We start from the raw sequence: 17,093 nt of genomic DNA, 5'->3' as shown, positions 1-17,093 counted from the left end.
TAGCTATTTGGCCACACAGAGAAAACTCTAGTTTGACCGTTATAATTTTTCTAATATAAATCAATTTAAATTTGGTTAGAGGACTAGAAAATCTCTATCTTTAACAGACTAAGCTTTCATGTATTTCCTCATGTAAGCCTTTTCATTAAAGAGTTTAATAAACTAATAGACATTCAGCAACATTTTGCACATGTCTTCTAAGCCTAGATCTGTAGGCCCATCATTAGAATTTTATATACTCTGACTCTGAGTAGATTTATATATACACTTAATCAGAATTTGTTGTGTGGGGAGAGGGAAGAAGGACGGGGGTAGAAAATGTTGATTTTTTTTTAAAAATCTATAATTCATTAGCTATTAAGAGTAAAATATTTGCTCTTATGAAACAGTCATCAGGTTCAAAAAGGGGGATTGTCTTTTAAAAAAAATAACTTTTTATTTATTATGTTTTTAAATCAGCAAGCTATCAACATACCGAAAGAAGGGAGTAAGCCACCTCTACTTTAGAAAGGTTTTGTGTGTACAACTTTTGTTCTTCTAACGAAAGTGTTGCCTGAAGAAAAACAAAAATGCAATTCTTTATTAATGTATTCTAAGATTATACAATTATTGGGAAACAACTACCTATGCTGCCTCTAACACATGAATCACAGCAAACAACTTACTCTATCACTGATACACTTGTCTATCTGAGAGCGGAATGCTATCACTTCCTCATGCTCTCTTCTGTGTGCAGCCAATAATTCGTGTACTCTAGACATGTCACTATCATACACTGCTTCCTCTAACTGTCTCTGAAAATATGTTCAAATGTCTTGTTAACAATTAAGCTCTAATATAATAGATTAAAAATAGTTGACAAATTGTTGAAGCTATAAAAGAGTTGTTTATGTTAATTATAGATTTAAATTCTGAGTGAGTGTTTTATTTTTCTTCTAGCTGATTTTGGTAACCCATTCAATGGTATAGTCAAGTACATTTCTAGCTGATGTTTTACAAACAAACAAATAAACATGACTCAGACATGTTTCTTACCTGCTTGGCATCCACCCAATTGAGACAGTCCTGGACATGCCTAAAAGCAGGATTTGTCTCTAAGAGCCTGCTTTCAGATGTTACCTCTGCACGGGATTTGGTAAAATGTTTTTCTTCTGTAGATCTGCCAAGCAATGGATGAACCACTTGAGCATACAATTTGTTTTTTAGGCTGGACACTCTAGCTTGCAGGTCAGAAACCCTGGGCAACAAAAGCATATTACTCTCAAAAAATATTGTTCAGTAAAATTATCACAAGAAGGTCAATCAACAATTTTTCTAAATGGACTTGAGAAGAAATGTTTGCTTAAGATTGACAGCATGTTTGTTGTAAAGAAAATCTTATCACCTTTTATAAAGCTGTTCAGCATAAGGATGACTGCCATCTTGCAATGTCTGGCAGTCACGAAAGAGCCCCCTGAGTGCTTCCTCCACACCCTTCAGACCTCTGTCCAATGTATCACAGTTACGTTTAGCTTCAAAGGGATGCATAACGTCAAGGCCACGTGCTGTGTCCTCTATTCTTCGGGACAGATCTGCCAATGTCTCCTCATTAAACCGGATGTCTCTTTGGGCTTTGTCAGCGAGCCTATGAAGCCTTTCTAGCCTAGTAACAAAAAAAAAAGTTTGAAAATTAGAATTTTATAAGAAATTTAATATTCGCCGCATTATTATCTTCATAAATAATAACCTTTGGGGAAGTAAAAAAAAAAGGGCTAATGCACTAATGCTTTTGATTTATTTCCAAAACTAGCAAGGAAACAAAACAACAAGGTTCAAGCAAGAACATGAAAGTAATGGAGAACAAAACACAACAGCAGTGTAAGGAAAGAAAAAAACCTTGCATGTACCTGATGACTTCAGCTTGTAGGGTCATGTCTCTCTCCTGCATGGCTGCTTCAAATCTGCTCCACATACGGGACACATTATGAGGCAGGAGTTCATCTTCTATAGTCATATGGGAGGGCTCAGTTGTTAAACTCTGAAATATTCATACAAACAAAAATGCTTATTATATTTGAAAGTTTACAAGCATAAAAAGTTTTATATTTTTTAGAACTGTGTGAGCTTACTGACCTGAATTTCATCAAATAATCTCAGTGCTCTGTTCTTCAATTCTAACCGTGGAGGAACATCTTCAGAACGGAAACGATTGAAATCAGAATGTAGGGCCTAAAAATATGTATAAAACTGCTATGACTTATGTGAAAACTTCAAAATGTTTCAAAGTATTTACTTTTTATCAATAATATAATAAATATGTGATGAGTCCATATTTCTCACCTTGATTTCAAGTAGTGTTGTGGGATAGTTTCTGGAGAGCATTAGTTTAATGGCATCTCTCAGCCAGGTAAGGAGGGACATTGATAATTCTTTGTACTCCTCAATCTTGAGTTGTCTTTCCTATAAAGGAAGAATAATCAAACGTAAATTTCCCCCAGTTTTCTATATTCCATAATTTAAGGCATATAATTCTTTGTTTTAGTTTATAATTTTTCTGAAATTTCATGTAAAGGCATAGTAAAAATATTTTACTTTTAGAATATTATAGTTACAGCCTTAAAAACTATAAACTACTTTGAATACTTTTTTTTTTCCTTTCAAAACTTTAAAAAGAAAGGGTAGGGTTAGGGTTAATAATAATACAGATTTTTATCAAAGAGCATCTCTGCATTTCGCCAATAAAAACATCTCCCCGTTATATTTTGTAAGGCACTACCATATGGTGAACATTGTTTAGTACAAACAGCTGTGGTAAAATCTCCCATATTCTTTTTCAACACATATGGAATGTATTGTTTTTATATGAGAAAAAAAGAGTCCTTATAATCACAACAAAATTCCATAAGGATTAATAAAGCAGTCTTAGTCTTAGTGAAAAACAACATTTTCTTCTCATATACACAATTTCAACTTTAGGATGCCTATAGTCAGTCTAACCAAAAATATACAAACATTTTTCATTTCCAATATACTAGAAAATTCTAATCAAACTAAAGGATGTTGGGTGATTCTTCATGTTAAGATCTATTCATAAATGTCAGTACTAGTCAGCTGTCTTTATTGTAAAGGCCTGGAAAAAAAAATTACATTATCTCTGAGAGTTTGTTCCACACTGGGGACAACAGGGAAGACATCATATAATGAGGAAACATAGGTGATGATAGATTTCTCATCTGGGTGAGGTACATCGACATCTGTGGAGCAAAACATTAACACTAATTAACATATTTACACATCCATCAAATGGCAAAAAAAAACAACAAAGAATGAATTAGAAAAAAGATCACAATATAATAGAGGAGTGGGATGTAAGGTTGTTTTTTTTTTAATGTGTGAATAAAAGAAAATATAAAATTATAAAAATGGTTCATAACTATCAGCATAAAACATGTAGTTTAAAAAAAAAAAAAACAATTTTAGAGTATCACTATTAGCCTTTGAAACTTTAGAAGACAGAATATTAATTTAGTACATTTATCTTGACAAATATTAAAACATAATGTCAAAAGACTGAAAAATTGATAATGTCTTTGAAACCTATTAGCATTGATGAATGTTGCCTCATGGTCTACCTCCATTGAGAAATTACTAATTGAACATTAGGCTTTGGAGATGAACAAACAGACAGCACAAAACAATAACACCTTTTTTCCTATGTAGACCACTAAAAAAAAAGAACTTCCTCCCTCTCTTGTAAGTTCTATGACCTCATTCTGCTCTAAGACAGCTCACTCTACTCTTAACAATTTGTATCCGTCTGTTATATGAGCCCTTAATTAGACCATAACTGATTTTCAATAGTTTTGAACTACATTTGATAGTTAACCATTCAGTTTATCAACAAAAAAAAGTGTCTCACCATCAGTATCCAACAGCCTAGTGACACCAAATTCTCTCTCAGCAATGCTGAAAGCTATTTCCAAATTTTGTTTGTTGCTATTGTGTTTGACCTGCCTGATATCTACCAAATCTGGCCTGTTAACAAGCACATTATAATATAATTACTAATAATTACTATTCATTCTATAACTAATGATTATGAATCCTTTAGGTTATAGTGGCAACTATCTAATATAAACATCCTCATACATTTTTTTTGTTTCATTATATAGATAAACAAGTTTCTTATGGAAAAGTATTATAAAATATGTTGCCCAAATCTTTTCTCCGCCAAGTCCTATCAAAACCTAACCCTACCACCAGCCAGTCACCAACAACCTAGATTATGTCTTTAAGTACAAAAGAAAGGGTTAAGTGTGTAAATCTGTGTTTTGGGGTCAATTTTTCAAAATGGAAATTATTAAACCTTTCATAGTAATAGAAATATGGCTGGCTGCCTGGTCAAGCAGTTTGTGCGCTGGACTGTTGTTCGGACTTATCGATGGTCCCATGTTCAAACCCTGCCCGCTCCCAAATCCTGTCATCCTGCAGAAGGTTTGGACTAGGAAGTAAATAATCTTCAACTCTGAAGGAACATCCAAAACATGGAAAACATTTTACAAACAGATAAGATTTGAGGAAATGATTTAATATGTATGTAAAGTATGTCAAAATTATATTTTCAAAAGTGAGGGAAAGGAATGAGACATTTTCTCAAACCAAATTAAGTCAGTGAGGAAATGACCACATTGCCTAGGAGCTGATGGAGTAATAATGTTTGTGTGATGAAACTCCCTTTCGCCAAATTTACCTATTTCTGTGTAAGATGGAGAGAAAAGCTTTTCCATCTCTCCAGGAAGAGGAGAAATCTCTTATCTTTACCCCCGGGTAGCCCTCTGTGGTCCTCCTACTCCACAGCAGGAGAGCTTCTTTGGCTGTGATGTCTTCCTGTCCTGGGACAACAACATCCGAAATCTGAAATGAGACAAAGAAAATCCTAAATATATTGTCTCAATTACTCATAATTTTTTTAAATCATATCCAAGTGGCACTCTTTAAAAAGAGACAAGTAGAGTTTACCAAAAAAAAATGGAAAGCAAACTTTGTGGATAAACAAAAGCAAACATTTTTATTCAAGGTATTAACTTTATTATTTGTGTGTGAGTGCGTGTTTGGATCAACAGCTGAAGAAAAAAAATTGATTTGTATTTTGTTGTTGTTGTTGTAACCAATTTGTAAAAGAAAGACATAAAAATGTAGTTACATTAAAGTTACATAAAATAGATTTTGAAAGCATCTTTATTTTAAAACTAATTAAATATAAAAGCTAGGTGAACACAAATCTGGCAAACAGACAAATAAGTGGGAGAGGTGGCTATATAAAGAAAAGTTTATGGGATGATTGTTGAACAGAGCTGATGATGGCCAATGTAGTGACTACCTTTTCTGACCTAACTATTCAACAGACTAGGCTTTTATTGGTTTTAACTTTTTTTTTTTTATTACATTGTAAATTTTCCATTTTCAAATTTTAGTTTTAAAAAAATGGATAGCAGAGAAAATATTAATAGTTTTTTTTTATTAAAAGGTAACTAAATTTTCTGAAATCTTTCTTTACTAAAAAAAAATTTAGGTGTCCATAAACATACATGTATATTTGATTTGTTATATCTCACATAAATCAACTTAAGATCTTTTCTTTTTATATAGATTTGCTATATATTGAAACATATGCATATGTAACAATTCATATTTATATTTTATGTTTCTAAGAGAGTTTACCATCATATTGAAAATGTAAAAAATATTTTGATCTGAAAGTCACTGAATAATTCATGTATATGAAAAAAGTAACTGGTCCAAATGACTACAGTTAGCACAAGTCATAAGGAAATAACAACATTCAAGATGCATGCAACACCTTGATGGGGACCCCACACACAGACAAACATGCCACTAAAGCAACACATCAGAGAGAAATGGATGAGTGGAAGGTATGGGCCCTACTATTCTGTTGGGTGAACAGGCTGACATTTAATCACACTTGCTCAAGCAATATATGTGTTTACTATTACATGTGGAAGAAAAATCATGCTTTTTTTCTTTAAGAATTTGTGAAATATGGACAAAACATTTTATCTTTTAAGATAAACAATTATGACTCCCCCCCCCCCCCCCCCATCCAATGCCAAATTGTATAATTTCAATTAACAAAATAGAAGACTGTCACTTATGCCTCAAAACTACAAAGTTATGATCAAGAGAGAGAGAATAAAAGTAAGAGGTAGTAGTACCCAGCCCAACTAGTCCACCATACCAACAAGGTCTACTATGTGAAGACTCAAGTTGAAGAAATCAGGCTTATTTATTTAAAAAGTAAAAAAAAAAGAAAGTAAAGTTCCCCTTTCAGACTTTGTGATCTATAGGGCAGATGTTGTAAAGGTCATCTGTTTATGTGGCCTACGGTTAAAGAGGGTATCATGTAGCCAGCACAATGACCAACCGCCTTTACTTTTTCTTTTTTTATCACAAGAAAACAATGACTACAAGTTCAGTCAAGATTAAAATAGTAGTTTTTATAATCACAAGAACAATTCCTTTTATCTCTCTATTTCATATCTTATGAGCCGCTAGTTTCAATGCTTGTGTTTACTTGAGAACTTAAAGTGAAACAAAGAAACATTAAACAGTCAAACGGAGCATTTGGGGGGGGGGGGGGGTTAATACAAATTATATTTTATTAAAGACTAATGAATCACAACTTTGTTTTTTCTTTATCCTAGTGCAAACCAAAACTTGCACATGTTCATGACGGAGTCGCTAACTAAAGCTTGCACATGTTCATGACAGAGTCGCTAACCAAAGCTTGCACATGTTCATGACGGAGTCGCTAACCAAAGCTTGCACATGTTCATGACGGAGTCGCTAACTAAAGCTTGCACATGTTCATGACGGAGTCGCTAACTAAAGCTTGCACATGTTCATGACAGAGTCGCTAACTAAAGCTTGCACGTGTTCATGACGGAGTCGCTAACTAAAGCTTGCACAAGTTCATGACAGAGTCGCTAACTAAAGCTTGCACATGTTCATGACAGAGTCGCTAACCAAAGCTTGCACATGTTCATGACGGAGTCGCTAACTAAAGCTTGCACATGTTCATGACAGAGTCGCTAACTAAAGCTTGCACATGTTCATGACGGAGTCGCTAACTAAAGCTTGCACATATTCATGACGGAGTCGCTAACTAAAGCTTGCACATGTTCATGACAGAGTCGCTAACTAAAGCTTGCACGTGTTCATGACGGAGTCGCTAACTAAAGCTTGCACAAGTTCATGACAGAGTCGCTAACTAAAGCTTGCACATGTTCATGACGGAGTCGCTAACTAAAGCTTGCACATGTTCATGACAGAGTCGCTAACTAAAGCTTGCACATGTTCATGACGGAGTCGCTAACTAAAGCTTGCACATGTTCATGACAGAGTCGCTAACTAAAGCTTGCACGTGTTCATGACGGAGTCGCTAACCAAAACTTGCACAAGTTCATGACAGAGTCGCTAACTAAAGCTTGCACAAGTTCATGACAGAGTCGCTAACTAAAGCTTGCACGTGTTCATGACAGAGTCGCTAACTAAAGCTTGCACATGTTCATGACGGAGTCGCTAACTAAAGCTTGCACATGTTCATGACAGAGTCGCTAACTAAAGCTTGCACGTGTTCATGACGGAGTCGCTAACCAAAACTTGCACAAGTTCATGACAGAGTCGCTAACTAAAGCTTGCACGTGTTCATGACAGAGTCGCTAACTAAAGCTTGCACGTGTTCATGACGGAGTCGCTAACCAAAACTTGCACATGTTCATGACAGAGTCGCTAACTAAAGCTTGCACATGTTCATGACAGAGTCGCTAACTAAAGCTTGCACATGTTCATGGCGGAGTCGCTAAGGAAAACGAGTAGGCTTGAATTGCCAGATTGCATCGTTTCAAAATAACTCAAACAAATTTCCTAATATAAAAAGTATATCAATCAAGTTTAAAAGCAGTGCCCATAACATTAAAATGTTTGCATACTTGTATTGACCTAAGCCAACTATTTAATAATTACTTATTGGTGTTTAGTCAACAAGTCCAAATGATATGACCTATCAAGTAAGAGGTGACCACGTCAAAGGGGTGAACGAATCCCCAAGCAACAATGCCACCAGGATGACCATCACAGTGGGAGCACAAGAAGGTCGGGGAAACAACCAAAGATCAAAGAGTGTCAGTCACGTGGTTGTAGCAGATGGAGTGACAGGAAGACGACATGGAGAATAAAACTGGATTCATACATTATTTAGATAAAAAGGGGGGGGGCGAGCTAGGGAGATCTCATTATTTCCTATAAGCTACAATCAAAACTTGCGGTGCTTTAACATGAACCTAATTAAAATCCGCATCTAACTGGTTTAAACAGAAGTGTACATAAATCAACGACTAGATCTAGACTAGAAGGTAGGAGTCTTCCTGAAATGTGCTGCCAACAAACATGTGATATAGACATTTCTTGTTCCCACTAAACAACCTCAACATTCCACTGGACACTATTTGATCACAGTCATTAGTAGTAGACTAAGGCTTTCGTTGAAAAATAATAAAAAAATAATTGACATTTCTTTCCACATACTACCTTTACAAGAAAGATGGCGGTGAAGAATGACTTTATATTATCTAGGAAATGGACATATAATTATAACGTGAGACATGGTGTTAAACGATTGGGAGTGAGGGACCTAGAGCCACAGATGAGAGCGGTGTAAACTTTTTAAGATCACAGGTTTACCTTTACCCATTTGATTGAATCGTAGGAAACCAAAGAGAAGACCTCTGATGATGTACCAACCTGAGCACGTGATGCCCTGAGTTCATCCCTACTCCTAGTTAGTGGAACTTTCTCGCCAATCACACCTTTAATCTCTTTGCTCGTCTTGGACTTCTTCTTCTTCTTCTTTCGCGGCGAACAGCAACTGAACATGGTGTATGAAGGAAGAAAACACCTTTACGGCTCATGAAGACTCACTTTCTAAATTCTTCAATACATAATCCAGAAGATACTTCCGCTGCCTAACTATCCGAGTGTTTCTGTTATGTATCCGTGAGACTTATCCAAGTGGGATATCCAAGTGTTTTGATACGAAAATCTTGCACGAAACAAATGGCTATGGCTAACACAATGACCGAAAATGTAGCACTATTAGGAATAGGAATGAAAATTAAAACACGCAGCATAGATCTATAGCACTGCTAGTGGTTACCTAGTATAGATGGTGTATGAATGGTCGCATTAGAAAGTTTATAATAAATTCACAAGATGAGTAGACACAATGTCAGGAGGAAAGGGGGGGGGGCTTTGTATTTCGGCCTTTAAAAAAAATGCGGCGTATTCAAAATTTCTGATTTTTTGTCGCCATATTAAATTGTTTTCTCCTATTGTGTATGTTGAATGTAACATTTAGTAGGAAAAAAAAAAAAAAAGTTCTTTTGAGATCCGACAATTCAACTAGCATTGAACAAAAACAAGGTGAATAACTCGCACACGCAAGTAATTTGAAAGCCTATTGAATGAAAAGCGCATGGTTCGAGCAAGTGTAGTGTCAATCAGCTGTTTATGTATCTTACCAAGTTCATTGTACACGATCAACATCGGATCAAGAAATGGAGACATAAATAGAGAGAAATGGAGAAAGACGGTCGACAAATCTTGCGTGGTGTCCCAACAGACTAAGGGGATAGCTGAGGTGAGAGACCTAGATAAAAACATGTTTCGAAGAGCGTATCTTTACTTTCAGGACTAAACGAAAGTGAAGAGCTAGCAGTGAATGGTTCTATAGTGCTCTGAAATCGGTCATCAAAACTTAGGTGTTGACAAGGACAGAGGCAAACATTTCAAGTCATTCACCAACAACAATTAGATCTAATCTCTTCCAGGGCTAGGCCGTGGGGTGACGTACTTGCACGTAGCTTTGCTCAAAAATAAACTATGCATTTATTTACAGCGTACTGTCAAACACTGTTCATTTAAGTCATGATTGAGTCATTTTAGCGAAACATTTAGATCTACTCCAGTGGACTTGCTTTAAAGAAGAGAATCGTTTTAAAAAAAATGCTGAACATTTGTAGACCTTGACCTATATGTGGCGGCATTAAAGATGATAAAAATGCACTACGATGATTTTTATTAGTGAAAATTCAAACACAAAGTCCAAGATGGGAAAATCTCAATATCTGAAATGTATTTCCTTAACACGCGCCTCCTAAGTTGTTTGGTTTCAGAATGAGAACAATGTCACTCCTCCTGAAGGAAAGACTAGTCAATGAATTGTGTGTGATAGGGGAAAACCCATCGAAACATTTACAATTCATTCAAGTTGTCTCTGTGGTTTTGTTTTTCCTGTCTCTAAGTGTCGTAGACTTAAACCGTCCAAATAATAAACAATGTCTCAACCAAGGGCTCACCCTTGCCTCCTCCAACACACAGTTACCTTCCATCTTGTTCTACTACAACAGTGGGCTGGAGTGCGAAGAAAAGGGCAAAGCTCAAGCAGGTCGCATACAAGGCATAGCTAGGAAATCCTCAAGCTTTAGCCAATAAACTCCATCCATTCTAGTCCCCTCCCCCTAGTGGAGCTGTTTGTTAAAGAAGCAACTGGCTTGAGTTAGCTCTAAGATGCACGCCACATGAGCGCTGCATTGGCAACTTCAAACCAAGGTGGAGCTAAGCGGAAATTGAAAGGCAAAAGGTGAAATTTTACCGAGTTGTTACTACCCTGTCTGTGTTATGACCTCATCTCTAGGTCTTTTAAACTGTGGCTTGCCTACTTATGAACCAAGCAACACAACCTACACAACTGAAAGGTCAAACTCGTCACAAAGAAGTGACTTTTGATCCAAATGATAAGCTTGTATACGACAGAATTGCCTCGAGGTAGCGTTGATGCATCTCCTTGTGTTTTTATGAAAAGCCAAACTAAAAATCTGGAAAGAAAGTCAAGCAAGTCTCAAAGAAAAGAACGCTGAACACCTCCGTGTCTTTTAAACACAAACACGTGACTGTAATTACAAATTACACCATGCCATTACAAAGTCAATTAAAGAAGGCAAAGTGAAAATGTACTTTACGGATCAACTCATGACTCAAATAGTCAGTCTAAGACATGACAAGTATTTAGTTCAGAATATTGCAAACGCAGCAGGTAAGTGAAACAAGATCCTGAAACAGAGAGACTTTGGTGATAGTCGTGTTTGTTGTACCTGGACAAAATGTATGCTAGGCCATGGCCAATAAATAACTGACCGTCACGGATATTCAGGCTGGTCATACGATTTGACGCCAAGATAACAGTGTCATGAGTAGTTTCTACATAACACATCTGTACCATTGTTAAAATTACTTTTATGTCATATTTCACGAGAAGACCCATTCCTAACACACATGATACCAGAGCGTAAGAAGCAACTATTCAACTAAATGACTTTAAAATCATTCCCATTGTATGTAAAGAAAAACAATTGTATAGAAAGTTAGATATAATGCATATACTGTTTAGTTCTTTGTCTGTCACAATAAAATCTAAAAGTATAATTAAAATTTGGATTCCACCATTCGACGTAATCAAGACGTGGCTGTGGCTTGCCGTCAGCGAATCGCAAACTACTGATTTTATCATTGCTAATGTATCCATCCTGGGAAAGAAAACTAGAACTGCACTAAACATCAAGAGATAGCGTTTGAGCAGTCTAGAAACGTTTTTAAAAAATCATGTTCCCAATAACTTGACAAAAAAAGTGCCTCCCCAAAATACCATCCGATTACGTAATGTAACTTAAGACTTGTTTTCTTAAGGCGTTAGTAAGAGCAAGAAACCTTGAACAAATAGGCTCAAACCAACAGTTGGGAAATGTAGGTCACTAGCTCACAAATCATCCAACAATGTCCCAGTTTCTGCAAGCTATGTTAATGTTAAGAATGAGTCAAGCATTCAATGCCGATGCTATTAGGCTTAGAACACCAAGAGACAAAAATAAATCGAGGACTTTTCAGAAGTTATTTTAGACTAATGTAATAAAACTTAGTCTATGAGCTCCTTATTGAATACAGACACAACAGTAAAATGTTTTAAAACTGAAAATAATTATTCCAAGCGAATTTGAGTTTCCCCACTTTAGGCCATGTAACCAAATTGGTTTAACTGAAGTAGATCTAGACACATATTAGCTTGCTAAACAAACATCTGCATTGACAATACCAGTCAGTAGGTCACAGAGACACTTCCATCAGGACTTATATTACTATGAGATTCTGTACTAAATGTCGTGGTACATAGCTGTGATACAAATACTTTGTCAGTGGGGCTCATTTCAGGCATTTTATGTAACAATGTAAACGTAAACAAAAAAGTAACGTTCATCTCTCAGACCTTGTGGTCTATACGGCAGATGATATAGAGGTCATCTGTTTCTGTGGCCTACGGTTAACGAGGGTGTCATGTGGCCAGCACAAAGACCAAACGCCTTTACTTTTCCCAGCTAATGTCAGGTACCCATCAGAGCTGGATGGACTCAGAGGCACCCAAAGATACCGAAATTAAAAACCCCAGTATTCACCTGGATTCGAACCCGGGGCCCCTGGTTCGGAAGCTAACCACCGCGCCTTCTTTGGACCGGGGCCCCTGGTTCGGAAGCTAACCATCGCGCCTTCTTTGCGCAATAAGCAGAAACTTTTTATTTAAAAAAAAAAGCCAAATCTATGGCTACCCAACATGATAAACCTACAATAATACATACTTCATTGACTTCTGTCGCTGCAGACACAAACTCAATGGCTACACACCATGATAAACCTACAATAATACATACTTCATTGACTTCTGTCGCTGCAGACACTAACTCAATGGTTACACACCATGATAAACCTACAATAATACATACTTCATTGACTTCTGTCGCTGCAGACACTAACTCAATGGCTACACACCATGATAAACCTACAATAATACATACTTCATTGACTTCTGTCGCTGCAGACACTAACTCAATGGCTACACACCATGATAAACCTACAATAATACATACTTCATTGACTTCTGTCGCTGCAGACACTAACTCAATGGTTACACACCATGATAAACATACAATAATACATACTTCATTGACTTCTGTCGCTGCAGACACTAACTCGTTGAAGTATTATAGCAACCTTTTTTTCATTAAGATGCCCCGCCCCTTCATTTCTTTCCCTGTCAATAAGGTCTAGTAGATTCACTCACTACCCGGGGATCCCTTATGTCACGCTTCAAGGCCAAATGGGTTGTAAATACCATTTACGACTTGGCCTTAACCCGCCTGTCAGGACAGCATGGGTGGAGATCTACAGGCATGTTCTGTGAAGACTGCACAACAAACAAGCAGTAGAGACAAGCACGTCAACCCTTACTTCTCTGATCACTGTGGCCTACATGAGTTATAGAACGTTACGACCAGACACAGGAAGTACGTCATGTTATTGAAGTAAACCTAATGCATACAATGACCGCTTGCACTATATTTCCAAGCGTGCTCAACATGCTCACACTCAGGTAAACAACACAAACACAGTCACGCGCACGAATATTTCAGTCTTCTCAAGGCTTCACAAAGGGCAGACAACACATGTGAGAGAATAAAACAGCATCCTAACATGAGCATGTTTCACTGTCCACATTCTCGCTAGGTCCAGAGCTGTTTAATCCTTAACCCTTAAAGTGCTGAGCAAAATGGAATTACAATTCTGATGTTTAGAGTCTAAACTGCCTCACGCGTTTTAAGGGTTAAGTCAGACATTTATGACTGCTATTTCCGCTGGAAACTTTCAGTCGTTATTAGACTTAAGGGAAACAATCTAGAAGGAAGCAAATGATTAAAAAAAAAAAAAACTTAATAGGACATGGAACATTTACAACGCAGACATATGGCACATGTGTAAGTCTAGACTCTAAATCAATACATTCTTTATAAAATTTCGACGGGGTATCAGCAATGTTGGTATTGAAGAATTTAGTCGTACACTGCTAAAGACATTTAATGGAGCCATCTTAAGTTCATTCCTTAACTACCCTCAGGTATACATCCTTCTTGTTGACATTAGACACATTTGATACCTAAACATGGATCAAATCTACTAACTTATCCCCAAGGAGGAAAACCAACCTGATAGTGCTCCCTTCTCTCTTCAGGAACCTTGAATGAGATTCCCTTGACGTGACCTGAGTTAGTGCACAGCGAACACCCAGACACACCCGGTGAATCGGAACCAAACGATGACAAAAAGACGTCTTAATGTTCTCTACACGATCTTTGAAAATAAAAGACTTCGAGTGTGCCGCTTCTTTCTTCGTGTATTCTCCGTCAATGCTCCGGTCCATTCCAGATTGAATTGTGGGTATTCTTCCTAACCAATGAGAAAGCCCATGAATCTTTTTACAAATGTCAAGGTATAAGCACGCCACTACTGTCTGGATAGAATTTACTATCCCCAACTTCTATGATGCGTGACGCAGGCCTCTGTAAACTAGAGCAGATTATCTCAAGCTAGATCTGTATGTATCAAATTGAAGCCGACTAAACCAGAACCTAAATCAACCAATGGAACACTTTAGTAAATAGAATGTGATAGAATATGATAAGAACCTTTTTTTTTTTTTTTTTTAAGATTGCTAGCTTTAGACTCAATTCTGACCAAAAACAAAAATAATATGATTCCCAACAAAAGGGCACATAACACTAAGCACATTGAAAGTTCAGACATTTTGTTCCCTTTGTAAGCTGAACACTGGAGGGGGAAAAAAAGGTGCACCTAATTACAGAAGGATACACTACACATGTATTCATCAAATCTGAACTCCTCATTATAACAGCAAGGAAAAGTTCGACGAAAGCGTATGGGTTATTTTGTTTTTTGTTGTTGTTTTTTTGGAGGACCGAACTTTAAGGTACCCGACAGATGAAAGATCAGTAGATGAACTTGCTTTCATGAGCGCATCAATACACTCACACAGTCGTTCAAGCAGCTGACGGTGTCACTTGGTCAATACCCGGTTTAAACCAAATATTATTTTAATTTGTTTTTTAAATTATATTTTAAGTTTAATAATGGAGTTATTGTCTTTTTTTTTATAAATATTTTTTAAAATGTTTTTGTGTGTGTAATCCAATGAAGCGGATTAGACAAGACTTGATTGTTACGTAACTCTACTGTGTTTATGTTTTGTTGAAGAGTTGTCCCCCATTCCACTAGACCAGTGACTCTAAGATATAAAGTGCTGTCACAGAGTTCACCTCTTCCTGTTAGTCTAATCCTTCTCAGAGATTAATGACACGGCTTTGATTTAACTTAGTATGCAAATTCTGAGGTGACAATTTCAGTCGCTGTCAAATGAAAATGTCACCTAAAACATCAAATTGCCAAGCTATGGGAAATAAGATGGATGTCCGGACATGTGAGAGCACGCATAGCCTTTCCGACACTCACTATCACACACACGCACATACACACACACACACACACACAACCCAGGCTGATTGCCTTGACACTCATGGCACCGATCCAACCAGCTGAACATGGAAATGACACTATACCACTGGCGTCATCATAATGGTTAAAATATATATATATATATATCATTTGTATATAGGAGAATGTTTGAATACTACATAATGTGTCACAAGAAATGGAATGTTAGTTTCTCTGGCCACATGTGTAGTCTATGTTGATATCGCAACATGTGGCTTGTAGAAAGCAGTCACGAGACAGCAATACATCTCTATGCACGATTGCACGTGTACACAGTAAGGTATGCATTTACACCTGGCCACTGACCATATAGCCATCACGGCGTGTGCCTATTAAAATGGGCTGACTGGACACATTACACTTATATGGTGAAGACACAATGATCTCCAATCATCTAGGCGCTAATGGGCTATCAGCACCATGTAGCAAGTTGACCAAATCTCAAATAAAAATAAATACCAACGTAATGTAACTACACAAGTGACAGTGTGTTTCTACTAGCGCTAACAAAAGGTCAACCCTACCAACAACTTATTTTGCATCAATACAAACTATACACTCGCCATGGTGAATAACTCTATTCAATGTACTCATCCCAAGGATAATAACATTAATTAACATACGTGTGGCAAGGATTGAGTGTAACTAAAGTGGACTGCAAACCTTTGATCACTGAGTCACTGTGACTGACGTGCTTAATGAGACAACGGTGGCAGGTTTTTTTTTTCCTTTCAATCCGCTAATCAACGTTAAGCTAACAGCTGATAAAAGCAATGTGTGGAGTTAGGTTGTGTGTAGATGTGCGTGTTGGCTACATGGCTACACACTCAGAAAGACATTTTTGCCGCAGACAAGAACTAGTGTAGTTGTTTGTAAAAAAAAAAAAATAATAAAATGTTGCATCAGCACTACAAGAAATGCCATTAGATCTACTGAATAAAACCAGAAACGTTCATAACTCTGAAAACTCGAGAGCTCAAACAAAAAGACACTATAGTAAACCATGACGATCTATGTGAATGTATGCTCATGAATTAACCACGCTCATTGACACAAAGAGGGGACTAACTAGGACTAGGAGGAGAGACTGTTTCTAAAGTCAGGAGAGTGCTTTCAATAAGAAACAAAACATTTCTTTGAGTTGTATTAGTTCCTTTATATTTACATACATTTTCTAGAGATAGTCTTCATAAATAAAAACCAATTTCAAAGTAAAAGTCTTGACCAAACATGGTCAAGTAGGAGGACCACCGTGGCATATATTTGTCTTGAAGACGACTGGTAGAAGAGGCTTGTGAACGGAAGGTACGGGGAAAGGGGCAGACATGGCGAGAATGTTTGTCCAAAGTAACTCTAGCTCTCGTGGAGAACCGTGCATTTCTGGAATGGACCATCAAAGGTAATACTGGAAAGAGGAAGAAAAAAAAAGGTTGGGTGGAGGATTTGGCACCCTGAACATAAATTGAGGCGTATTCAGTGTTGTAGCCTCCTGCTACTTCATCCCACATACTTAAGCGCCTCGTTTACTTCAGGTGTTTGTATAGGCGCTAAGGCTACCTTCCATGTGGTTTAAAGGAATTTGGTGTATT

At 37.0% G+C, this 17,093-nt stretch overlaps 1 protein-coding gene across 20 annotated transcripts in view; it reads right to left on the bottom strand.

The window, feature by feature from the left end:
- LOC106064970 (microtubule-actin cross-linking factor 1, isoforms 1/2/3/4-like) overlaps positions 1-17,093 on the bottom strand; it is a 184,831-nt gene that overhangs the window by 83,738 nt on the left and 84,000 nt on the right. For 19 of the 20 annotated variants that reach the window (XM_056030218.1, XM_056030219.1, XM_056030220.1 and 16 more), the window contains 10 exons: positions 4,730-4,893; positions 3,899-4,014; positions 3,127-3,233; positions 2,320-2,439; positions 2,113-2,208; positions 1,887-2,017; positions 1,385-1,642; positions 1,036-1,237; positions 666-794; positions 476-553 (listed from right to left, as the gene is read on the bottom strand). In XM_056030218.1, coding sequence (XP_055886193.1) covers positions 476-553; positions 666-794; positions 1,036-1,237; positions 1,385-1,642; positions 1,887-2,017; positions 2,113-2,208; positions 2,320-2,439; positions 3,127-3,233; positions 3,899-4,014; positions 4,730-4,893 — 1,401 coding nt within the window. Of the gene's footprint in view, positions 1-475; positions 554-665; positions 795-1,035; positions 1,238-1,384; positions 1,643-1,886; positions 2,018-2,112; positions 2,209-2,319; positions 2,440-3,126; positions 3,234-3,898; positions 4,015-4,729; positions 4,894-8,799; positions 9,148-17,093 lie in introns of all 20 variants that reach the window. The other variant, XM_056030223.1, reaches the window with a different exon arrangement.

The sequence above is a fragment of the Biomphalaria glabrata genome, chromosome 5 (assembly GCF_947242115.1).
Source record: "Biomphalaria glabrata chromosome 5, xgBioGlab47.1, whole genome shotgun sequence".
Classification (NCBI taxonomy): Eukaryota; Metazoa; Mollusca; class Gastropoda; family Planorbidae; genus Biomphalaria; species Biomphalaria glabrata.
The sequence above is the reverse complement of the archived record's forward strand: the minus strand, read 5'-3'. Positions and strand labels throughout refer to the sequence as shown.